This window comes from Gouania willdenowi (assembly GCF_900634775.1).
Source record: "Gouania willdenowi chromosome 24 unlocalized genomic scaffold, fGouWil2.1 scaffold_320_arrow_ctg1, whole genome shotgun sequence".
Taxonomy (NCBI): domain Eukaryota; kingdom Metazoa; phylum Chordata; class Actinopteri; order Blenniiformes; family Gobiesocidae; genus Gouania; species Gouania willdenowi.
Window position 1 is genome coordinate 3,263,773 of NW_021144848.1, and position 26,629 is coordinate 3,290,401.

The 26,629-nt window shown below is 42.2% G+C and overlaps 1 protein-coding gene across 5 annotated transcripts in view; it reads right to left on the reverse strand.

Annotated features, from left to right (window-relative positions):
- Positions 1–1,816: 1,816 nt before the first annotated feature.
- col12a1b (collagen, type XII, alpha 1b) overlaps positions 1,817–26,629 on the reverse strand; it is a 66,482-nt gene continuing 41,669 nt past the window's right edge. Inside the window, exons 21-40 of one of the 5 annotated variants that reach the window (XM_028440516.1) lie at positions 25,882–26,027; positions 24,574–24,703; positions 24,292–24,437; positions 21,071–21,200; positions 18,949–19,085; positions 18,578–18,707; positions 18,360–18,499; positions 14,298–14,430; positions 13,523–13,540; positions 12,019–12,158; positions 7,905–8,034; positions 7,576–7,724; positions 6,916–7,045; positions 6,047–6,186; positions 5,849–5,978; positions 5,640–5,779; positions 3,607–3,736; positions 3,194–3,333; positions 2,994–3,123; positions 1,817–2,383 (exon numbers count right to left, since the gene is read on the reverse strand). In XM_028440516.1, coding sequence (XP_028296317.1) covers positions 2,088–2,383; positions 2,994–3,123; positions 3,194–3,333; positions 3,607–3,736; positions 5,640–5,779; positions 5,849–5,978; positions 6,047–6,186; positions 6,916–7,045; positions 7,576–7,724; positions 7,905–8,034; positions 12,019–12,158; positions 13,523–13,540; positions 14,298–14,430; positions 18,360–18,499; positions 18,578–18,707; positions 18,949–19,085; positions 21,071–21,200; positions 24,292–24,437; positions 24,574–24,703; positions 25,882–26,027 — 2,765 coding nt within the window. In that variant the 3' untranslated portion in view covers positions 1,817–2,087. The remainder of the gene's footprint in view (positions 2,384–2,993; positions 3,124–3,193; positions 3,334–3,606; positions 3,737–5,639; positions 5,780–5,848; positions 5,979–6,046; positions 6,187–6,915; positions 7,046–7,575; positions 7,725–7,904; positions 8,035–12,018; positions 12,159–13,522; positions 13,541–14,297; positions 14,431–18,359; positions 18,500–18,577; positions 18,708–18,948; positions 19,086–21,070; positions 21,201–24,291; positions 24,438–24,573; positions 24,704–25,881; positions 26,028–26,629) is intronic. The other 4 variants (XM_028440517.1, XM_028440520.1, XM_028440519.1 and 1 more) reach the window with 4 other exon arrangements.

The following is a 26,629-nucleotide window of genomic DNA, read 5'->3' on the forward strand; positions in this document are numbered from 1 at the left end:
ACAACTGCCGAAGACAATTCTTCATGTATGATTTAAACTGCGGGGCGCTCCAGACGGGTGGGACGTTACCTAAACACTTAGAGAAACGAACGGTCATTTAAGGACAAAACCAGACTCCTACACGCACGTTTACACACAGATAATTTTAGTTTCAGTATAAAAGAGAGTAAATCATATAATAAAACATCTTTTAATCGTGCCTAAAAAATTCAGGCTTTTATTTTTAAACTCCTGTATCTGTATTTCACAATAAAAGAGGGAGAATCCTTCACTGATCACAGCTTCACTGGAGTTGTGGTCAAACTGGCGTCCATTTTATCTAATGACTGACCTTTAGGAGCAACCAGCTGACTCTCAGCCTCAGTCTGCAGTTAACCACTGGAGTCACTCATTGTCATTGTTTTTTTGTGTTTGTTTTTGAGTAGTTTTGTACTTTTAGATGTTTTGATCATCAGTACTCGACTGTCAACAATATTATGGAGGTTTTTAGCAAACTAGTCAATACTCAACAGCTCTGCTGTCTCTGTCACTAAGTGCTACACTGTAGCTCTAACACACAAAGATCACGAATGAATGTAAGATAGATGTAACACTCGTGCTCATGTCTTCTTCCATCAGTGTTGGAGTCTCATCTGAGGAGAGGAAGAACCACGTGTGGCTCGAGAGCCGCAGCTTGAAAACCACAGCAGAGGATTTCAGAAACATGAAAACTACAGACAACTAAAGCATCAGGAGGACGTCAGATCAAGAGGTGTTGGACATTGAAACAGCCAATGAAAAAAGTCCAGAGAAACCAAACAGTTGTCCATGTCCACCACGTGTTTAGTTTTTCTGGAACAATGACTACAGCTTTGGTGTGAGCAGCCAACACTTCCTTTGTCTTCCTTTGTTGCGACTGTCAGAGAATAAAAATAAATTTATGTCGCATTTAAAGGCTTTTAATTTCCTCTGCTTTGATGAGTCGGCGGTTGTGTGCGGAGCGGCAATAAAACTAATGAAAACAAGATCTGGGAGAACAATGGCAGCAAACAACAGCAACAGCTAGGCCTACAACAGTAAAACATCTCGTCTTTGGGATGTCGGACTGTCCATAAACGCATCATCAGGGAGAGATTTACGCAGCACGACCAACGTCTAATAACCCTAGCAGACGACTGCAGTCACACAGTAGGAAATGATTACGCCATCAATCTGTCACTGATTAACTCAAGGACCGGTTTGTGCACAGCATCCACACATGATTGGACCGCTCGCTGTTTTTCTGATGGGAACGTAAAAGTGTTTCTATCAGACGCCTTTAGTTCTCACAACCTTGTTGTTCAGGAACCACATTTGGCTCAGTTTACTTTAAAACAAATCAGCCACAAAATAAAAGACAACATATTTATCAAAAGGATATATATATATATATACATATAAACATTACATATTTGGGAAAGTAAAAGTATAGAAATACAGTTGTTTACAATTGTGTGTTCTGTGATAATTATAAAAATAATGTCATAATTATTCAGTTCCATTCAACTTGATTTATATAGCACTAATTTACACAAAAGTCATCTTGTAGCACTCAAAGAATTTATGTACGAATTCAATATATAGATTAATAGATTAGAATATATATATATAGATTAATAGATAACAAAATATAGATTTAATAAGAATAATTTATTTTCTGAATTTAAAACATATATTTTTAATCTGTAATTATTTTTTAATCAATTACTAGACATTTCAGGTGACCCCATTTAAATTCCAGCCGACCCTGCATGGGGTCACGTACCCAAGGTTGAAAAACCCTGCCCTAGACGAGGCTGTTGTGTTTATCACACGCTCATTAAAGCACTGAAACACTTCCTGTCTGTCTCCTTTAACCACACAGAGCAGTGTTACACTTTGATTAGTCATCATGTTATCTAGTGACTGGTTTCTCAATATATTGGAATGATTGGTTCATCTAGTGATCCTGTGATCATGTGACTGGTTCTCTGACATGGTGCTCGTATCGGTTGGTGCTTTAGTGTGACTGGTGATCATGTGATCTTGTGACTGGTTTCTATCGGTTGGTGTTTTAGTGTAACTGGTGATCATGTGATCTTGTGACTGGACTCACGCGTGCGTCCTTTCTCTGCCTGCCTGATGCCCTCCGTGTCAGGGTAAACAGGAACCACAGCCACGTTGTAGAGCGTGTCTGGGTCCAGGTTCCTGAGGACGGTGCTGCTGGTTCCTCCAGACACCTCCTCCACCAGCTCGGCTCCACCGGGCTCCGCGGCGTAGAACAGCTTGTAGCTGCGCACGTTTCCCACGGCGGGGTCCCAGCGCACCGTCAGAGAGCTGATGGTGGGGTCGCTCACCTTCAGGTTCCTGACTCCGCCCAACGGATCTGAGGAGGAGGAGCTCAGCATCAGGACATGTTTGTCCACTGATCAGTTCTATCAGTGGTTCCCAAACATTCTTCAGACATTTAACCTGAACCCATGTACCCCTACCGCTGCTCACCTAAAAACATAACAACGTCACATACAATGTGGAAATTCTACCTATCCTGTTGAGGAATAATATATTGTCATTAAAAAAGAATAATAATCAATAAAACACATTATTTATTTAATTCATCTACTGACATTTTTAGTGAGAAATCTAAAACACTTATTGATTGAACATATATCAGTAATACAACATATTGATCAGCCTGAAACGAACTTTAATAAGAAGATGAACAGAACCAGAGTATGAGTCAGCACTTTTCTTTTTTAGAGATGAGGACTTTTACAACAATGCCTTCATTACCGTAATTATTGTAACATCCACATTATAAGTCGGTACTTTTCTCTCTTAGAAATGAAGATGAACAGAACTCGGCCAGAGTTTGAGTTTGAAATCATTTCTTACATAAAGTCTTGTTCTTTATTTAGTTTTCATGTTTGTCAAAGCTAACACTGGGGGTACCTGTACCCCACTTTGAGAACCTAGGAGTTAGAACATCCACTCACTGGTCTTTCCTGTATCAGACTGAGGCTTTCCCTCCATCTCGGGGTAGACGGGCACCACGGTGACGGTGTAATCGGTGTCTGGGGTCAGATCCTTCAGGACCGTGGAGGTGGAAGTCCCAGAAACTTGTTCCTGACCAGGAAACACACACAGAGTCCTGATCCTAAACCTGCTCAGGATATGGAGATGAGATCAGGCTTACGTTCTCCGCCTCTCCTCCAGCCGTCGGCGTCCAGATAACGATGTACTCTCGTACTTTTCCCTCAGGTGGATCCCAGCGCACGTTCAGCGTGCTCGTGGTCGGATCAGTTACCTGTAGATTCCTCACGAAACCCAGCGGACCTGATCCAACAGATTAGATCAGGATTAGATCATTTAAAGTAAGGATTAGATAAAGATTAGATACAATAAGGTTCACATAATGATAAGAGGAAACAAAATTATGTTAAGATCTAATAAATTAATTTAGGATAAGGTAGGGTTAAGATAAGATAGGTGAAGATAAGTCGAGTTAATATAAGATGAGTTCAGTTCAGATGAGTGAAGATAAACACATTAAAGAGTCATTGTAAAGAGTTGTAATGATGTGGTTATGACGGCGTGATGAAAACTCACGTGTTTTTCCGACGTCGGACAGACTGGGTCCGTCTCCCTCAGCGTAGACGGGAACCACGGAGACAGCGTAACGTGTGTCAGGCATTAGCTTAGTCAGCACGGTGGAGGTGGTGCTTTCTGACACCATTTCCTACACACAAACAATTCTTAGACCGAAGTCTGAATTTAAATCAGAATTCTTACATTAAAGTTAGAATTAAAAAGAAAAAAAGACTTCTAAAATTAAAGTTAAGATTCTGAAATTAAAGTCAGAATTTAAACCCGCCTTTTGAGACTTCTGAAAAAAAAATTGGAATTAAAAATTCTTAGAAAAAAGTCTGAATTTAAATCAGTTTTAATCCTAATTCTCTTTCATGTCGTCATCAGATGGGATTTCTTCTCGTTTGGGTTTTCTTAATCCTGAGAAGTCTGAGTGTTTTTTTCTGGTAACTCTGAATTTACAGCGACAGTCGTTACATTCCTACGAAGCATCGCACAAACTTTCCTCTAAAGTTTAATCTGACGCACAAAGCTCAGCTCTTTACTGCCATCATTACACAGCGGTTGTTTCACATCTCTTTCAGACGCTTTCAGACACGAGTATGAGACGCTATGAGACGCTTTCAGACACTAGTATGAGACGCTATGAGACGCTTTCAGACACTAGTATGAGACGCTATGAGACGCTTTCAGACACTAGTATGAGACGCTATGAGACGCTTTCAGACACGAGTATGAGACGCTATGAGACGCTTTCAGACACGAGTATGAGACGCTATGAGACGCTTTCAGACACGAGTATGAGACGCTATGAGATGCTTTCAGACACGAGTATGAGACGCTATGAGACGCTTTCAGACACTAGTATGAGACGCTATGAGACGCTTTCAGACACGAGTATGAGACGCTATGAGACGCTTTCAGACACGAGTATGAGACGCTATGAGACGCTTTCAGACACGAGTATGAGACGCTACGAGACGCTTTCAGACACTAGTATGAGACGCTACGAGACGCTTTCAGACACGAGTATGAGACGCTATGAGACGCTTTCAGACACGAGTATGAGTCGCTATGAGACGCTTTCAGACACGAGTATGAGTCGCTATGAGACGCTTTCAGACACGAGTATGAGTCGCTATGAGACGCTTTCAGACACGAGTATGAGACGCTATGAGACGCTTTCAGACACGAGTATGAGACGCTATGAGACGCTTTCAGACACGAGTATGAGTCGCTATGAGACGCTTTCAGATACGAGTATGAGTCGCTATGCAACGCATCTAACTTAAATAACTCTGACTCAAGTTAGGTCAGTTACTTTGACAGAGATCAAGTTCTCGGAATCTTCATAAAATCCTGAGTTAAATCCAGTTACTTTAGCTCTTTTTGACTTAAAATAACCCAACTTTAGTTAGCGCCAATGACTAACCTGACTTTAAATTGACTAATTTCAAGTTAACCGTGTTGAGCCTTGCTAAAAAAAAGTAAGAATTGTGTTATCTTACATCTACCAAATTAAAGTTAATTTTAACCAAAATAATTCTAAAAACAACAGAAATTGGTAAAAGTTACAAATTAGAGTGAAATCAGACATAAAAATGGTAAAAATGGTTCAAAGTGTCAATATTGGAACAATTAGTTTAAACTGGAAATAATGGACATCACAAACAGTGAATGTGATTAAATTGGCAAAAATTAATCATGAAATATGGTGAAAAGAGGTTAAAAGTGACAATAATGCGTCAAAATATGTGACATTAGGTGGAAAAGTGGTGGAAAGTGTTTATAAGTGCTGAACATGTCTGAAAAGTGGGAAAATGTGCAGAAAAGACATTAAAATGTGATGTAGAAGTGTCAGAAAGGAGAGTAATGTAACTAGGAATATTCCCTAAACTTTTAATGTATTTTTGTTTCTTGAAGACATCTGGTGACCCCAAGGTTGAGAACCCTTGCCTTAGATAAAATAATGTATTTGGTGTATTCAGCTATAATGATGATTAAAAAACTCTGACTCAGCTTATCTTGGTTTACATTAGCTCAGGTTTCCTTACCACTATCTCCAGCCCTCCATCTGCGGGCGTGTAGACGACCTTGTAACCCTGAACGTTGCCATCGGCCGGGTTCCAGGTGACGTCCAGCGTGGTGAAGGTCGGGTTGGTCACCCTCATCCCTCCGATGCCGCTCAGGGGCACTAAGGCAGAAGGCGGCGTTAGCCACGCCTCTTTTAAGGGAGGATTCACACAAACGTTCTATCACTCACGCGTGTGTCCGTCCTCAGTCTGGCGTTTCCCCTCCCTGGCCGGGTACACGGGTAACACAGACACGGAGTAGGGCGTGTCGGGGGTTAAATTCCTCAGGACGATGGAGGTGGTGGAGGTCGGTATCTGCTCCTGTTGGACAAACACAGGAAGTGGTCCGTTACTAGGGTTCCCACGCCTCCACAGCTGTGTGGTCTCACCATCTGCTCTAGGCCTCCAGTCCTGGGCTGGTAGAAGACTTTATAGAGACGGACGGCTCCATCGGCGGGGTCCCAGGTCACCTTCAGGGATGTCATGGTGGGATCGGTCACCTGCAGGTTCTTCACCTCACCCAGAGGTCCTGGAAGGACCAACACACAGAGAGGGTGTAACGCTTTGACTGGTCACCGTTACAACTGGTGACTCTTCAGGGAAGCTTGAATATTTCCTATGAATGGTCAATATCACTGACAGGACTAAACCTGACTTAAGAAATTTAGGTAAAACTAAGTTAAGACAATTACCCAAAGGCAAAACCCAGGTTTAGTTAATCCAGCTAGATTTGAGTTTTTAGGATTGACATAGGATAACATTTTAGGATTTAGGATAATTCTTAAATTCAGATTTATGTAATTTAAATTGACTAAAATTAACTAATCTGAAGTTAAGATGAGATAGTTTTAGGATCCTCGGTCCCATCAGGATTTATACCATTCAAGATAACTTCATCCACCTTGAATCAAGATCTCTTGACTAAAATTAACTCGGTTAACTAATTCTGTCACTGGCTTTGAGATTTCTTTATGGAATTAACCTCACATTATTAAACCAGTTAACTGAAACACGACAAAGATTTACCTAATCTTAACTCTTCTAACTAACTAGGATCTACTAATTCAGATCAGTTAATCTAAACTCTGTCTAACCAACAAAGGCACACTTACATCATTTCACATCTCGTTCTTCTGATTAATGTTGGTTTACTTAATTCAGTTAAAGTTAGTCTGGTTTAAATGAACAGTTCCTACTGAACTGGTCTTACATTTTCTTAGACAGTGGTATAATGGTGTTAATAGTGAACTGGTCTTACTGGTCTTTCCGTTCTCAGACATGGTTTTTCCCTCTCCATCGTCGTAGAGCGGCAGCAGAGAGACGGTGTACAGCGTGTCAGGCTGAAGGCCTCGTAGGACCGTGCTGGTCGTACCCCCCGACACCGTTTCCTGATTTAAAACACAAATAATGACAAATATCTGTTATACTGGTTATACTGGTAATATTGTAGTATTTGCAGCTTTGCTCCAATTAACTCAAATTCTAACAAACCAAAAGCATGTCAGACCTAACGGTGACTTTGAGGACCATTCTTTGGGTTGTGTTGTGCGTTTTTGTGTGCTTTTGCAGTGGTTTTTGTCATGGCTTTGTGGTGGTTTTGTGTGTTCTTACTGGTTTTGTGCATTATCGCTGCTATGTGTATTTTCGCTGTTGTTTTGAGTATTTTTGCTGTTTTGTGTATTTTTGCTGTCGTTTCGTGTGTTTTGCAGTAATTTTGTGTGTTTCTGTTGTCGTTCTGTGAGTTTCTTTATGTCTTTTTGTGGATTTTTGCTGTTGTTTTGAGTATTTCTGCTCTTGTGTTGTGTTTTTTGTTGTTTTGAGTACGTTGTTTTGTGTGTTTTTGCAGTAGTTTTGTTTGTTTTTGGCAGTGGTCTTGTGTTTGTGTGTGTTTGACCTCACACATCGTGTGTTTTCCTACCAGGCCTACCATGCTCTCGGCACCCCCGGCTGCAGGAGCGTAGGTCAGTTTGTACTCCTTGACGCGGCCCTCGGCCGGCTCCCAGCGCACGTTCAGTGTGCTCATGGTGGGGTTCAGAACCTGTAGGTTCCTCACTCCACCCAGAGGCTCTGAAAACACAAGAAATGACACTCAACGGATAAAGTAAACTAGTCAATACTCAATGACAAGAGCTAAGCCTGACCTGCCAAATATCTTGTAATCATGTGAGATGATCACTTAGCTTAAACATCTTTGTTACTGTTAGCTATGCAGTTGTTATTGAATTTTTCCTGCGTGTTGCATCTTACTGGTCTTTCCCTCTCCTTTGAGCTCGTCGCTGTAGCCACCGTTGTACATGGCCGCCACGCCGATGGCGTACGGCGTGTCGGGCTGCAGCTTCTGCAGTGTGACGCTGCTTTTTTTCCCTCCAACCTGCATCTGTTCACATGACAGTGTTACATTAGAGCGTCACCGTGGAAAACAGGGGAAACCATACAGCTGTTGCTTCTGATACAACATCTGTCCTCAGTGTGACGATAAATTCAAATCACAGTAAGAACAAAAACTGAATAAGAAATAACACAATGAAGGCAGCTTTAAGGCACATTCAAATGGGAATGAAAATGTCTTTCAGAGCTTTTTCTAAGACTGTGCAGCGGCCGTTTCATATTCCTTCTACAAATGTAAAAACACGTATTTGAAGGGAAATGTGCCGCGCGTTTGGATTAGCTTAGCATGTAGCCACAAGTCTCACATATTTGGTTAGCTTAGCTATTGTTTGGTTAGCTTAGCATGTAGTGACCAGTACTACATGCTTGGGTTAACTTAGCACGTAAGCCATAAGTCTTACATGTTTGGTTAGCTTAGCATATAACCATAAGTCTCATTTGTTTGGTTAGCTTAGCATGTAGCAGCACTGGCCTAGTGAAGGTACGGTGGTTGTATTTCTCCTGAGGAAGTGTTAAAAAAGCAGGTATTTGCATGTATTGGTTGGTGTGTGTTTGTATCTGTGCTGTGGCGATGTCACTGAGCTGTAATACTAATCTCCTAGCTACCAGTTCAACAGTTTATCTCCTGTGTGGAGGTGTTTACAGCCCAGTATCCTTTTCTTGATGTACTGCCCAGTTTAGGTTGGCCCTCACAGACATACTTCACATTCTGCTCCAGAGGAACAACACACTACACACTACACACACGTGTCGCTGACGGCTACACACTCAGCACACTGTGTGTTTACACAACAGCCAAACACACTTGTGTTGTTTGAAAGAGCGCTCAGAGGTTCTCAGAGCTGGATCAGATCCATGATGGAGACGTTCTTCACAGCTGGAAAATATCTATAAACTATCAGTGCTTTAAAACTAGTAGGACCTGAGGGGGCTGTTAGCATAAAACAGACACCGAACCAGTGGAAAGAAAGTAAAATAAAAGAATGAAAATGTATAGATAACATGAGAACAAGTTCCCAAACCTAAATATTCAATGTAAAAATAAATAAAGCAGTGAAAAGTTTACAAATATGTGGAACAGAATGAACATGTAAGACTGGTGGCTACATGCTAAGCTAACCCAAATATGTGGGACTGGTGGCTACGTGCTAAGCTAAACCAAACATGTGGGACTGGTGGCTACATGCTAAGCTAACCCAAACATAAAGGACTGGTGGCTACATGCTAGGCCAACCCAAATATGTGGGACTGGTGGATATGTGCTAAGCTAAACCAAACATGTGGGACTGGTGGCTACATGCTAAGCTAATCCAAACATAAAGGACTGGTGGCTACGTACTAAGCTAACCAAATATGTAGGACTGTGGCTACATGCTAAGCTAACCCAAACATGTAGGACTGGTGGCTAAGTGCTAAGCAAACCCAAACATGTAGGACTGGTGGCTACGTGCTAAGCGAACCCAAACATGTAAGACTGGTCGCTACCGGCTAAGCTAACCAAACATGTGGGACTGGTGGCTACATGCTTAGCTAACCCAAACATGTAGGACTGGTGGCTACATGCTAAGCTAATCAAATATGTAGGACTGAGTGGCTACATGCTACGCCAGAGCTGCCAAGCCTCACGCTTTGAGTGTGACAGTCACGCAATTTGACGCATTCTAACACCACACGCCACACTTGACATTTCTCACACTTATATTTCCCCATTCAATACTCTATTTATTTTTTTCAAGATAATGAACATTGGTCCTCATGGCTTGCTGTAGCTCGAGTAACTCTGATTGACTGACCGAGATAACCAATCCCAGACCAATCCATGTCACCTTGTGCCTAAATCTAACCAACCATAGCAGGCATTACACAATAATGAACCAATCAGAAGCAACGTAAGGCAGGTCTTGGCAAGCTGTCTCTAGACACCTCACATAACACGCACCGAGTCATCGACATGCTTTCAGAAAGAAAGTTTGTAGAGGACAGACGCCGTCTGAGATGGTATGTATCTACCTAATTTTGTTCAGTGTTTATATTGCTGTGTGTGTGTGTGTGTGTGTGTGTGTGTGTGTGTGTGTGTGTGTTATAGTATTAGTTTACTCGTCTAAAAAACTAACCCCTCCCCCCCAGTGCACGGACACACAGTCAGCTGTGTCAGTGACTGTCTGTCAGAGGCTCAGTGCAGATGTCTGTCTGTTAAACTCTATCAGTTGTGAGTGTTAAACACTGAGAGATGTTTGAGGAAACACTGCATGTGTTTCTCTTCTCTAACTAACTCTGCTGCTGCTGCAGCTAACGGGGCTGTTTACACATTCTTAAAGAGACAGTGTCCTGAATGTGATTTACTTTAAAAACTACTTTCAACAACTCAGAGCTGCCCTGAAAAAAGCATCACTACATCATTTAATCACATTTAGCCTTAATGAAGGAAAAAGTCAAAAGTGACACAAAATGTAGTTATTGTGCTGCTAGTGATTAATAAAAGGGTCTTTGTGGCTCCACTGACTTTGACCCATTATTGTTTTTCTTGTTAAACTAATAATAATAAATGGAGTTTATATCACCTATTGTCATTTAGAGGAAAAATATATAGATATGACTATTGGTCCATATCACAGGCCTAATGTAACCAAAGCAGTAATGTTTAATATTGTAAAGGATATGATTGTCTAAACTGTGTGAAATGAGGCGTTCAAACACCGTTTAAAGTATGATTTTATTAATATGAGTGTGTTACCTCAATAACTAATAGAAATCACTAGACTGATATGATACCTTGTTATGTAGCAAGTGTTGCTAATGCTAATGCTACACTACGTTAGTTAAACAAAGTAAAAAGACTGTGTGACTATAAGAACATGTCAGACCTTTAGTTTGATGTTAATTATACTTAGAACCAGTTTGATAAATTTCTTACATACAATTTAAAGAAATATTTGAAAATGATCTAGTCTTAAATGATCTTTTTATTCTTTTTTCCATTTAGGGCCATGATTTAAAGTAAGTGAATTGGTTTGTTTTATTGGTAAATAACTTTAAAATAGTCTAAATGATTTGAATGAAAAAAATTGTGATATGATTTTTTCCCATATCACCCACTCCTACATGTGTATGTCTGTGTTAGACATTAACTTAAATGAATTAAAACTCTTATTCAGCTACTACCAGTGTTATGAACACTGGTAGTAGCTGAATTACACTTGTAGGTTATATCATCATAAATACATAATCTAATGTTCATTTGAACTGTTCTTATGATTATTATTGTATGTAATAGTGTATTTCTATAGACATTGATTCAATGAAAAATGACTTGATGTTTGAATGTTTTTTACATGATGATCTTTTTAATGACGTCCTTTCTGTTGCAGACAAGGAGAGCTGAGGTAAAGGTAGCACTGCCTTGGGCCACAGTGTTTTAAGTGGGAGCCTCTGTCATCATCAACATCTGTGACAAACACCTACAACATGAGACATGTCCCCAGATAAATGATGGACAGTTGTTGATATGAAATATTAACTAATAAATGTATTTTGTCAAAATTCTTGTTAGTTTTCATTTCTAATTTCTGGTTGTCTTGTCATTTTATGAAACTTGGCAGCCCGGTGCTAAGCTAACCAAACATGTGGGACTGGTGGCTACATGCTAAGCTAACCAAATATATGGGACTGGTCACTACATGCTAAGCTAACCCACTTAAACAGCTGCACTTAGCTTTAGAAGTCGATTATTCTGCATTAGTTTCAGACTGTTGGAAGTCTTACAGATCAAAGCGTTCGTCTCAGATCATAAGTTCAGAGACGACTCACACAAAGTTTGGAGGAAAACTGTCAAAACATCTCAGAGACACAACAAGGTCAGTAGGAATTCTTCTCATCCCGCTTCCTTTGGATGAATCAGCGTTCAGGAACGCCTTCAGTGAACACTTTAAGAATGCTAACCACTGTGGGGTCGTATCAAGCCTGCGTCTCTTACCGTCTTGGTTTCTCCTCCAGTGACCGGCATGTAGCTGACTCTGTAGTTCTGCACGGGAATTGGAACGGGGTCCCACCGCACGGAGAGGGAGCTGGTGGTGGCGTTAAAAACACGCAGGTTTCGAGGCGGCTGCATCGTAACTGGAAACACGGATACAAACCAGTAAGAGTGAGAGTGGGAGAACTGAAGAGCTGTATATGGATGGAGCAGTTAGAGCGGTGATGGTGATGGTGATGGTGATGATGATGATGGTCGTAATGTTAAAACATAAACACGGAGTTCCGAGCTGTTTGGAGCAGAGCAGTCACTAATCAGTCAAAATAAGATTGAGTTTTTGTAAGTTTTTGACGATTATTTAAAGGTAAACAACGTGTCAAACTAACAAAAAACCACCAACAGCATTGCTATGGTAACAGCAGGAGGCATCCTCACTGGTGTGAAAACGTGCAGATAATTTCTGGTTATTCTGCTAGGTATTGGCTTTTTTAAAACTTTTCAACCTTTTTTAAATTTCTTCACATTTAAAAAAAAAAGTATTTTGATTATTTCAGATCCTTCAAACTATTTAAACAATTTTCCTCATATCTTCTGCATTATTTCACTGAGTGTTCATTGGGTAGGCTAATACTAGGATAGTGCTAAATTATGGTAAACTCATGCTAATCCTTAGTTAATGTTAATCTAATGATAATGCTAATGCTAATGCTAATGCCAATGCTTAGCTTATGCTACTGCTAACTAATGCTAGTTAATGCTAACTAATGTTGTATTAACGCTAAGCTAATACTAATATAATGCTAATACTAGGTTAACACTAATGCTAGCTAATGCAAATGATAATGCTAAGTTAATGCCATGCTAATACTAGGATAATGCTAGCTAATGCTAGGCGAACGTTAATGCTAGGCTAGCGTTAATGCTAGGCTAATGCTAATGTTAGGTTAATGCTATGCTAATAATAATGCAGTGTTCAAAGTTGCAGGCCAGCACCTGCATCCTCACTAGCGTTGTCTTCAAGAAATTCAAATATTATAGTTATTATTGCATTTTACTTTTGACGTTAACTAAAAACTGAACAAATCAATTTAGTCCAATCAGTGTTTCATTTTGAGGCAAGGGGCGGGGTATGATGGTCAATGAACCAATCAGAAGTCAACTGAAACTATGACCAAATACAAAATAAAATGTGGGGAATAAAAAAAACTAATCTTTTATTTTGAAGGGCTGGATGTTTTAACTCTGCTTTGAACTTCTTATGAGGATGATGATGATGATGCAACAACATGCAATGACATTACACTGGTGACATCGGTAAGGGTGTGATGATGTAATGATGTGTTACTATGACGACCACAGGAGGACGAGGCTTCACAGAAATCACACAAACATGGTTTAATAATCAGAATTCAGTGATTGATCACTGGGATCAATAATCACGTGTCAGCATGTGTGAGTGAAACCTCGACCTCCGTGTGTGACACAAAGAGGAGGAGGAGGAACCTACCTGCAGGAGCCTTCAGCACTACGAGAGACGCCCACAAGACACAATTAATTACTTATTCACAAACACACACTGTTACAGACACACACACACACACACACACACACTGTTACAGACACACACACACACACACACACACACTGTTACAGACACACACATGCTCACACACACACTCAAACAGTTACTGTCTTATCCACAGACACACACACACACTTCTAATATCTTACCAGAATATTTTTTACCAGTGTCACTCTAGCGCCCCTAGTGGTGCTTCTTAATTATTTCTTTTTATTTTGTACTGTATTTTTATTTATTTTATTCTATTAAATTATGATTTAATATGATGTTTTATTGTGAGAAAGCAGGAGAGCAGTAATCACCAACCACTGGGCTGTGGACCGGTACAGGTCCAAGGACCATTTGGTCCAGAGTCACAAAGAAGAAAATATTTTTTAAAAAAACATTATAAATGTTTTATTTTTATGAATGTTCTGGTAATTTCATTTAGAAAAAATGCACATATCAAAAGTTGATTATTTTGTCTGGAGTTACTATATGATTGATTTAACTCTGTGTGAGTAACGTCTGTTATCTTGTCTTTATTTTCATGCTCCAATCGGTGACATGTCTGAATTATCTCACTCAGAGAGTGTAAAGGAGAGGTCCCCTAAAAGTTGAACCCAACCTGGCAACCCAGCTTCTGCACTATGGTGACGTTTTTTGCTAAAACACAGTTTACTTCTTGCTGTAGGTTTTTAAAACATTCATTGTGACTTACGTGTGCGCTCGCTCCCCATCAGGTCCTCGCTCTCCGACTCATCGGGGTAGATAGCTGTGACGGTGACGGAGTACTCCGTGTCTGGGTCCAGGTTCTCCAGAACCTGAGACGTCTCATCACTGCTGAGGATGGACTGAGGAGGAACACGGTCGTCAGATATCGCTCTAATACAGATATAAATATATATATATATAGATATATGATAAACAGAGGTGAACGTAAGTACTCACGTTACTGTAATTTAGTTGCTTTTATGGGCACTTTTTTGAGTATATTTCAAAATCAATAATTTTACTTGTACTTAAGTAAGTTTTTAAAGAAGTAAAGTAATTAGTTACATTTCTAACCATAGGCGGAGTTTAAGATTCTTGCTGGGGGGGGGGCAACAAAAAAAAGAATTAGAAATTAAATATACAGATCGTCTGGAGATTCGCGCCAACCACAATGTGTGTAACATATACATACAATAATGTAAAAATGACTAGGAACATAATGTCATGATGCACTCTTATTCTGAAGAGTCTCCCTGCCTCCTCTCAGCTTTCTCATCAGCTGGCATCAATCCTGCAATCAGCCCCGTCTACTTAAGCTCACCTGTGTCTCTAGGTCACTGCCAGACTGTCTGTATTCTCCTGTTTCCAGAAGTTCAACGTTCCTTCCTGTGTTCTCGGATTGATTCCTCAGCTCTGTACCCTGCTCGGCTTCTCGGACCTTCCTCTGAATTGTCCCCTGGAGACCTCTGCTCTCTCGGTTGGTCTCTATGTTACCGAACTCTGCTCTGCCTTTTGGTCTTCCTACAGAATTTCCTTCAGAGAGGTCCAAGTATGTCTTATCTCTCCTTGAAGGTCGAGCAGCCGAATGGGCCACTGGTGAGTGGGCTCAAGATTCCCCAGTTTGCACGGATTATCTCCAGTTTACCCGTGCTCTTTCCAGACTGTTTGATCGGCAGCGGACAGGACAGGAGGCCACTCAAGCCCTTCTCAAGGTGCAGCAGGGTCGCCACTCTGTGAGCGACTATGCAGTGGATTTTCGTAGACTTGCCCTCAACTGAGGCTGGAACCATGCTGCTCTCCGTGACGCTTTCCAGGATGGATTGTCTGATGCCGTTAAGGATCATCTGGTGACAGTCTACACTCCTCAGGACCTGGAGGAATTCATTGATGTCTGTGTCCAAGTTGATCAATGGCTGCGAGAGCTTGAGCAGGAGCGCTCATGCCGACTTCCAGGTTTTCTGAGACAGCGGATCCCGGAGCCCATATAATGTCACAGTTTCCCCGTGGACCAATGCAACTCCTGTCTCTCCAAGGAAGAACGAGAGAGACATTTCACAGAACATTTGTGTCTTTACTGTGGAGGACCTGGGCACGTCGTTCTTTCCTGTCTATCTCGCCCGTCCTTCCCCAGATATCAACGGGTGAGTCGGACCCATTCTTCGTCATCCTTCCAGCACCCCCTGATGGACATTACACTGTGTCAAAACAATTCTACTTTCCATTCCAGGACCCTCGTGGATTCCGGAGCGGACCAGAGCTTCATGAATTGGGATCTCGCTCGTCTTCTGAACATACCCAGCGTGCCGCTTCCGGAACCACAAGAAGCCAGGGCCCTGGATGGATGCATCATTTGGAGGATCACCCATCAGACTAAACCGGTGAGGATTTCCATGACACAAGGACACCATGAGGAGATGTTATACCTTATTTTTCAGTCTCGGGTTAACCCCCTGGTGTTGGATCTTCCATGGCTTATTGCTCATAACACCACAGTTTACTGGAAGACGGGGAGAATAACCCAGTGGGGTCCAGGCTGTTACGCCATCTGTTGTAAGGGGCCCATTTCTAAGATCAGCCCCCCAAAGGCTGAATTGCCCAGGGTTCCCAGTTGCTACCATGAATCACAAGGTTTTTTAAAAGATTTGAGCCTCATCTCTGCCGCCACATAGGGATTTTGATTGTGCCATTGATCTCCTCCCGGGGTCTGTGCCTCCCTGCGGTCGCCTATCCCATCCTTGTGTTCTCCTCGTCCCTTTCCGAGCACCAACAGCATGTTAGACTGGTCCTCCAGCGTCTCCTGAACAATCAGCTGTTTGTAAAAGCCGAGAAATGTCAGTTCCATGCCTCCTCTGTCTTTTTTTTTGGAATTCATTATCTCCTCAGGCCACCTGAAGGCGGATCCCAAGAAAGTGAGTGCTGTGAGAGATTGGCCACGTCCCTCCACTAGGAAGAAGCTCCAACAGTTCTTGGGGTTTGCTGACTTCTAAAGGAGGTTCATTTGTAACTACAGCTCTATGGCTGCCCCGTTACATGCCATCACCTCTCAGGCCCACAAGTACCAGTGGACTGTGGAGGCCGACACCGCCTTTAAGAGACTCAAAACAGCCTTCACCTCAGCACCCATCCTGCCAACACCTGACCCAGAACGTCAGTTCATCATAGAGGTGGATGCGTCCGATATAGGCATTGGGGCAATTCTCTCTCAAAGGTCAGTGTGAGATCATAAGATTATTCCATGTGCTTTTCTGTCCAAGAAGTTGTCTGCAGCTGAGAGAAATTATGACAGAGTCCGCCGAGCAATGGAGGGGAAGGTAGTGCCACCAGAATGCCCCCCCTAGACGTCTGTTTGTTCCTCCTGCTCTGCGCTCTGAGGTTATTCACTGGACCCACACCACCCACTTTGCCTGTCATCCTGGTATCCACAACACAAGTTTTGTCATTCGTCAATGATAGTGTTGGCCAAGCAACTCAAGAGAGGTGTTAATGCCTGTCCTGTTTGTTCCCAAAACAAAGCCTCCTGTCAACGCCCGGAGGGGCCCACTCCAAGGTGACCCTGGTCCCACATCTCCCTTGACTTCATCACGGGCCTGCCTGTCTCTGAAGGGAACTCAGTGGCTCCTCATGGAGCAGGTGGATTATGTGAGTCGACTATGCCCACAACACCCGTATCTCCTCTGCTACTGGTTTTACCCCTTTTCAAGGTGTGCAGGGTTATCAGCCTCCCCTCTTCATGTCTTTGGAGAGAGAGATTGAAATTCCCTCTGCTCACGCGTTGGTACAACGTTGCCGGAGGATTTGGAGACTCGCCAGGGCTTGACTCCTCGTTACGGCTGACCGGTATGCCTCCCAAGCCAACAGACGACCGTGCCTGGGACCTAAACTCAAAGTTTGACAGAGGGTGTGGTTGTCCACTCGAAACCTTCCCTTACGCCACCCCGCAAAGAAGCTGGCTCCGAGGTTTGTTGGACCATTTCCCATCACCAAAATAATAAATCCCATTTCCCTGCGTCTCAGGCTTCTGCCGAGGTGGAGGATTCACCCTACCTTCCACAACAGGCATTTGAAGCCCGTCCTCACAAGTCCTCTGGCACCACCTTCCAGAACCCCCACCCTCCCACCCACCGTGACACATAATTGATAATGTTGACACGTTGTGGGTGCAGTGTCATTTCACAACTTACATTGTGCAACACAAGCAAAACCAACCTAAAGCCTCAAAAATTTGAAATTAAAACTTTTGACAACTAGAGGGGGCAATGCCCCCCCCCCCACCGCAAGCTTATAATTTTTTTGTTTTAAAATGATCAACAGACATTGTGAAACTACAAAAAATGAAATGACCAGACAACAATGAAAGGCATCACAGCCAACCAATTAGTACTGTATATATAATATTTTCTCAGTTTTAGAGTTCATAAATGTATCTATACATGGAGCCTGAGAATGGATTTATTTTTAACTGAATTCATTGGTGTTATTTAATTTAAAAAAATAATTGTACATTTTGACAAACCTTTTATTTTATACAGAACTTAAATAAATTAAGTTCCAATTGTGGTAGGGTGTATCTCTTCCTTTTTTAGTTTATACATGAGAAGTTTACTGTATGCAAGGGACCCGTACCAAGATTTATTACCAAAAATTAACATGGGGGGTGAAAGTTACTAGTAACTTTTACTTTGAGTGCTATTTAGTTCAGCTAATTTTTACTTGTATTTGAGTACAATTTCAATGGAGTAACAGTACTTCTACTTGAGTAAATATATATCAGAGTGTGTAGTTGACTCACATACTGAACGTTGTTCTCGTCCTTCTTGGTCCACACGAACCGATACAGAGCCACGTCAGGAGCTCCATGGTCCCATGTGACCTTGAAGGAGTCCTGGGTCACCTCGGAGAACTGGAGCCTCTTCGGAGCAGGAACCACGTCTGAAACCAGGAGGAACATTAGTGACGTCTGATTGGTCGGCGACGGGAGCAACTTTCACTGCCAGTTCCATCTCTCACCAGTGATGGCGTTGCCTAGCAACGGAGCCGCTGGTCCTTTATCGTAGACCGGAGTCACGGCCACGTCATACTCCGTCTGAGAGATGAGACTCTTCAGGACCCGGGAGGTGATCGCTCCATCCACCTCCACCTATTAGCATAAATAAATAATTAATAAACTATTTAATCCACCTCCATTTATTAGCATAAAGAAAGTAATAAACTAATTATTCCACCTCCATCTATTATCATAATTAATAAACTCATTAATCCACCTCCACCTTTCAGAGCAGGTCACATAATCAATAAGCTATGTTAGGAAAAGGACAGCATTCCCGAGGGGAAACCACACAGCTGTGTGTGTGTTTGTAGCTCCTCCCCCTCCCCGTTACCTCTTTGCGTTCGCCCTCCTCTGGGCTGTAGGTGATGATGTATTTACGAACTTCTCCAGGAGCTGCGTCCCAGGCTAGCTTCATCGAGCTGTGAGTGACGTCTGAGATCCTCAGCTGACCAGCAGGGGGCAGCGGAACTATTACACAAATATATGTTTAGATATAAATATATAGAAAAAATTATATAAAACAGGTCAGCAGGAAGCAGTGGAACTAACACAAATATATATTTAAATGTACAGTATACATGTAAATAAATAAATATATAGAAAAATGTATATAAAACAAGTCAGCAGGGAGCAGTGGAACTAACACAAATATATATTTAAATGTACAGTATACATGTAAATAAATAAATATATAGAAAAATGTATATAAAACAAGTCAGCAGGGAGCAGTGGAACTAACACAAATATATATTTAAATGTACAGTATACATGTAAATAAATAAATATATAGAAAAATGTATATAAAACAAGTCAGCAGGGAGCAGTGGAACTAACACAAATATAAACTGTATTAAAAAATCATTCTTTTTATAGATCATTGTTTACTGAGGCATTTTTATTTATTGGTATAAAATAATATTTAAAAGAACAGATTAACAATAAATTATACAGTTAGTCAGTAATGTTAATATTACAAATATTTGTACATTCCTGAAAGGGTTCTTCACATATTACCTCATCTGGTGGAGAGTAAATATTTGAGTTAGAAATCAGTTGTAAACTAAATGTTTGTCCAAATAATCCAAAAGTCTGTCAGCAGCTCCATGTGTGGTCAGAAAACAAACATCAGACCAAACATCACATCAGACCAAACATCACATCAGACCAAACATCACATCAGACCAAACATCAGAAAAACTTCAGAACAAAATCAGACCAACGTCAGACCAACGTCAGACCAACGTCAGACCAACGTCAGACCAACGTCAGACCAACGTCAGACCAAACATCAGACCAAACATCAGACCAAACATCAGAACAAAATCAGACCAACGTCAGACCAAACATCAGACCAAACATCAGACCAAACATCAGACCAAACATCAGACCAAACATCAGACCAAACATCAGACCAAACATCAGACCAAACATCAGACCAAACATCAGACCAAACATCAGAACAAAATCAGACCAACGTCAGACCAAACATCAGACCAAACATCAGACCAAACATCAGACCAACATCAGACCAAACATCACATCAGACCAAACATCAGAAAAACTTCAGAACAAAATCAGACCAACGTCAGACCAACATCAGACCAACGTCAGACCAACGTCAGACCAAACATCAGACCAAACATCAGACCAAACATCAGACCAACATCAGACCAAACATCAGACCAAACATCAGAACAAAATCAGACCAAACATCAGACCAAACATCAGACCAAACATCAGATCAAAATCAGACCAAACATCAGACCAAACATCAGACCAAACATCAGACCAACATCAGACCAAACATCAGACCAAACATCAGAACAAAATCAGACCAACGTCAGACCAAACATCAGACCGAACATCACATCAGACCAAACATCAGACCAAACATCAGAACAAAATCAGACTGAACATCACATCAGACCAAACTCAGACCAAACTCAGACCAAAATCAGACCAAACATCAGAAAAACATCAGACCAACGTCAGACTGAACATCAGAAAAACATCAGAACAAAATCAGACCAAACATCAGATCAAAATCAGACCGAACAGCACATCAGACCAAACATCAGACCAACATCAGACTGAACATCAGACTGAACATCAGAAAAACATCAGAACAAAATCAGACCAAACATCAGATCAAAATCAGACCAAACATCACATCAGACCAAACATCAGACCAAACTCAGACCAAACTCAGACCAAACTCAGACCAACATCAGACCAAAATCAGACCAAACATCAGAAAAACATCAGACCAACATCAGACCAACATCAGACCAAACATCAGAGTGATGTCCAAACATTCTGCAGCTTCTTCACTGAAACACTGAAGATCTTTTATTATATATTTGTTGTGTTGTATATTTTTGTCTTTTGTCTGTATTATATAATATTTCATATTTTTGTGTTATTTTTAATTTTTCTGTGATGTGTTTACGTACGTGTGACTCCTCGTCCCTCCAGAGGTGAACTGGCAGCCTCTCCGTACAGAGCGTAGATCTTTAGCTCGTACTCTGTGTTGGGCGTCAGTTTAAGCAGCTGGATGTCGCTCACGTCTCCTCCAACACGCACCTACAGAGCAGACAGTAGGGGGCGCTTATGTCCAGGTGGAGTTAGTGGCGTAGGGACAGTTTTCAGAGAATGACCATATATGGATTGAGTTGTGATGTCATCGGTGTGAAGCTAGGACTTCAGCTAACCAAAATAAAAAAGCTGGACAAATCTGACAATGTCTAAAAATGACAGACAAAGCAAGTATTGTTTGTTACTTTTATGATCAACACCACGGAGAGTTGGGTCCTCTGAGGAACACTGAGGTTACAGCTAAATCCTCAACGCAGCTGATCGGTTTCCACGAAAGTCATTGTGCCAATCTGCTCCATATCTGCTGAGTCATCTATGCAGCCCTTCTATTTTTTCCAGACGCTGCAGCAATTCAACAAAGACAAGCTCGTGCGGGACAGGAAGTAGCGCATAAACACAGAATAAAATATCCAGATTATTTTTCAAAATAAAATACTCCATGTTCAAGGAGGGTCGTAATTCCATCCATTTACGGTAAATAGCCGACCCGCGGATGTTTAGTCCGACCCAAACACTTATGGAAAACCGATGGGAGAAGCCGTATCAAAGCTGGAGCTGTGGCTCAGTGGTAGAGTGAGTCATCCAATAACTGAAGGGTTGGGGGTTCTAATCCTGCTCTATCCAAGTCATTGTCGTTGTGTCCTTGAGCAAGACACTTTACCCACATTGCCTCGTATGAATGGGTATGAATTGTTGATGAATATTGGTGGTGTCTGAGGGCCACAGGCACAAAATGGCTGCTACGTTTCTGTCAGTATGCCCAAAGGCAGCTGTGGCTACAATGTAGCTTACCACCACTGGCGTGAATGAATAATGGTTTCTGTAACTTCTGTAATGAATCTCCTTGAAAAAAAGCTCTTTATAAATCCAAACCATTATTATTATTATTATTATTATTATTAACATTACACTCCTTCCATTGACAGGGGTTACCCCAGGTAGAGGAAAACACCAGCCTTCCGGGGCCTCCAGAGGGCCCATTTCAGACTCTAGCCAAAAACCGAGCACATATTCAAACTCAGAGAAATAAAACCCGTCTGTTGATACCACATTTTAGGCAAAACTAGCACTTTTTTCAGCCTGAAAATTGTGCATTTCGGCTCTAGCAGTGAAATTCAGACGACCTGTAACCAAGTGCATATTCAAACTCAAAGGAACCAGACCTTTCCGCTGAAACGACATTTAGCGTTTGGAGCCCTGCCTCGTTTCCACACTAATTATCCCTGACCTCCAGCTTTCTTCAGGTGCCACTGGGCGGGGCTACACCCTGGACAGGTATTTCACATATACATATTGACCTTATCTATGGTTGGATCACAATAATCTCCACTAAAGCTGAACATCTACAGGACACTAGGACCCAGTGGATTTCCATGATAAAATCAACTGTTTGTATGACATTGTACTTCTCTTTGTAATCACTAAAACTCACTAAATTACACCATTACACGTAAATTAAAGAGATCTGCTGAGTCATCACTGCTACAGATACACGTGACAGAAGGAGGAGGTGGAGGATTGCGCTGCATTTACGCATCCAGTGGAAATCCAGTGTCAGATTCTGTGACAGCTCACTTTGCGTGTGTGAGTGTGTGTGTGGTCGACGTGGTGGAAACAGTAACTGTTAAAACCAGTAGTGAAGCTGTTCGTTCCCAGTATCCACGCTATGGAAGCTGATTATTTGCTGACTAGAGAATAAAGTCGTCCATTAAACAGAGCTTAAATCTTCCTCCACGCGCTGCAGCATTTTCCTCCATCTGTTGAGTTTAAATCATGATGGTGACTTCAGGCCATGAGCTAATGCTTCCCATCACAGCCAGTGAGGGGGCGGAGCCTCTCCCAGTCCCTCGTCCACATCTGGAACCACTGAGATCTGCTCACTAATACAGCAAAAGTGGAAATGCTGAGCGAAAAAATTGAGACGTGTGTGTGTGTGTGTGTGTGTGTGTGTGTGTGTGCGCGTGTGTTGTAAGGAATGACTCATGCCATGTGGGAATCATCATCATCCTCGGCCCTCACCTGTTAACAACATTGGAAAAACTGGGCCAGAAATACGACGAGAGCAAGAGCAGGTTCATTTAGAACCACACAGTGAGTCCAGATGTGTTAAAGTAGAGGAAAAACATCTGTGGAAGAACGACTTCACACAAAGAGAAGGAACGACAGCCTGAGAGTCATCATTGGTCCAGTGAAAACACTTTGAGCTCATACGATAACCACGCCCCTATACACTTTGACTGCCGCTACATGTGGGAATGGTCGATGCGTGCTAAGCTAACCTACTAGTCCCTACGATGTGCTAAGCTAACCCAAATATGTGGGACTGGTTGCTACGTGCTAAGCTAACCCAAACATGTGGGAATGGTCGGTACGTGCTAAGCTAACCTAAACATGTGGGAATGGTCAGTACGTGCTAGGCTAACCTAAACATGTGGGAATGGTCGGTACGTGATAAGCTAACCTAAACATGTGGGAATGGTTGGTACGTGCTAAGCTAACCTAAACATGTGGGAATGGTCAGTACGTGCTAAGCTAACCTAAACATGTGGGAATAGTTGGTACGTGCTAAGCTAACCTAAACATGTGGGAATGGTCAGTACGTGCTAGGCTAACCTAAACATGTGGGAATGGTCGGTACGTGATAAGCTAACCCAAACATGTGGGAATGGTCAGTATGTGCTAAGCTAACCCAAATATGTGGGACTGGTTGCTACGTGCTAAGCTAACCCAAACATGTGGGAATGGTCGGTACATGCTAAGCTAACCCAAATATGTGGGAATGGTTGGTACGTGCTAAGCTAACCAAACATGTGGGAATGGTCGGTACGTGCTAAGCTAACCCTAACGTAAGAATAATCAGTACGTGCTAAGCTAACCCAAACGTGAGAATGGTTGGTACGAGGTATGCAAACCCAAACACGTAGGACTTGTCGCTACGTGCTAAGTTAACCCAAACATGTAGGACCTGGTCGGAACGTGCTAAGCTAAAGATGTGGGTTATTCTTCTGTAACACAGGTCAGTAACAGATCTACTGTGTGTAGATCAATAGATCTATAGCTTTCACAGGTCTGAGTGTACCTCGTTCTCCAGCTGAGGTTCGGAGGCGTTGAGGGTTCGGTACAGTAGCATGTAGCTCGACGCTCTGGGCGCGGCGTCCCAGCTCACCCTCATGGTGGTGGACGTCTCGTCGTACACGTTCATGTTCTTCACAGCGCTCAGTGGCACTGAGTCAGAAACACACACACTTTCAGTAAACATACTGTATGGACACATCAAAAGTCAAAACTCAAAGCTGTCAAAAAAGAGAAAAAAAATTAATTAAATTAAATTCAGTGAAGAAGAAGAAGAAGAAGAACTCACAGGTGGTCTCGGTGCCCTTCAGAGGTTCACTGCTCTGTTCTCCCACCACAGAGTACACGTTGACCAGATACTGGGTCAGAGGTTGCAGATTCTCCAGAACTACACTGGTCACACTCCCATCCACCAGCATCTGGAAGCACATCCACATTCTTACTGGTACCAGTAATCCTTACTGGTCCTCAAGATCCTCCACCCTGATGCTCAGCACAGGCATTCCCCAGGGCTGCGTGCTGAGCCCCTTCCTCTATGCGTTGTACACACACGACTGCCTTCCCTCCTGCCAATCCAACATCATTGTCAAATTTGCAGACAACACCACAGCGTTGGGCCTCATTGCCAACGGCGACGAGTCAGCGTACAGGAAGGAGGCCCAAATCCTCGGGGCATGGTGCTCAGCGAATAACCTCTTGCTGAATGCCAGCAAGACCAAGGAGATGGTTATGGACTAGAGGAGAAAGACCCTGCTCCACTACAAATACACGGCGTCTGCGTGGAGCAAGTCAAATCCTTCAAGTTCCTCTGGGTACATGTGGCTGATGAGCTAACATGGTCAACCAACATGGCAGCAGTGGTCAGGAAGGCCCAGCAGAGACAGCACTTCTTAAGACTCCTTAAGAAATGTAACATCGAGACAGCACTTCTGCAGACTTTCTACCGCTCCACGATAGAGAGCGTCTTGACTTCCTGCATCACGATGTGGTATGCCGCCTGCACAGCCAAGGACAGGAAAGCCCTCCAAGGGGTCATCAAGGCAGCACAAAAGATCATTGGCTGCCCCCTGCCCCGTCGAGAGGACATTGCAAGAGAATCCTGTCTGACCCCTCACATCCTGGCCGGGGCCTTTTCAACCTTCTGCCCTCCGACAGGAAGTACAGGGTCCCGATGAGCTGGACTAACCATCTCAGGAACACCTTTTAACCCTGGGCCATCAGGCTCCTGAACAGTGGACACTGAACACTCATGAGGCAACATTGGTGTGTGTGTGTGTGTGTGTGAGCGCGTGCATGTGCGGTTGGGGGGGAGGGTTCTCATTGGTTGTAATAGGGGAAGGTATTTATAGGGTGTAAATGTTTACAGTTTTTAAATTCATTATTCTTATGTTATAATCATTTTTTATAATTACTGTATATATTTTTTCGTGACTGCACTGGGGAGGGAGTAGTCCATCATAATTTTGTTGTTCACCCGTGATCAATGACAATAAAGACTATTCTGATTCTTACCTTACCCGTTATAAAACTGGTCCGTCACTGTCTACTCAGTCATTTGACAGAACTCATGTTGTGTGGTTTAATATTTTCGTCTCACCTCCGTAGTAGGACCGCCACTCGCCACCATGTACACGACACGGTACTTCTCCACAGGGCCACCAGGCGGCGTCCACGAGGCTCGGAAAGATCTGTGCGTCACTTCAGAGGTCACGAGGTCATTTGGAGCCTTCAGCTCAGGCTCATCTGAAACACACACACGCGCACACGCACACAGTTTTATATTAACTGTTTAGATCAGTAGCCAGCATGGCTAGTAGATTCTTAAAGTTACATTTTCCACCAGCCAAATGATTTTCCAGCTAAAATAAACTACATAATGAGCCACAGAATAGATTTAAGCGTTCATGTTTCTATAAATTGTTTATATTTTGGTTGATTGCAGAAATACATTAAAATGGTAAAAATATAAACATTTAATTTAAAAACAATGTTGTAATAATGCCTAAAATGTATAATATGGCACTTTGGGCGTGTCGGAGAAGTGAACCTTTTATAAAGTATATTCTCATAACTTAATAAACAAACTTAACTCAGATGAAAATTTAATTCCTGGAACACTGTTTGAAGTTAGAAAGAACAGAATTAATCAGTATTAAGAATGACATGTTTTACTAACATACATGCTCTTCAACTGTAAACAAACTGTGTAGTGCACATTTTAAAGGTGAACAAATGGTAAACACCAGCCACTCACGACCCGATATCTATTTAGTAATAAAACTTCACAATTTCTTCTTTTTTTCAGATCCTCTTTCTTTTTCCCGTGTGTGTGTGTTTGTTTTTTA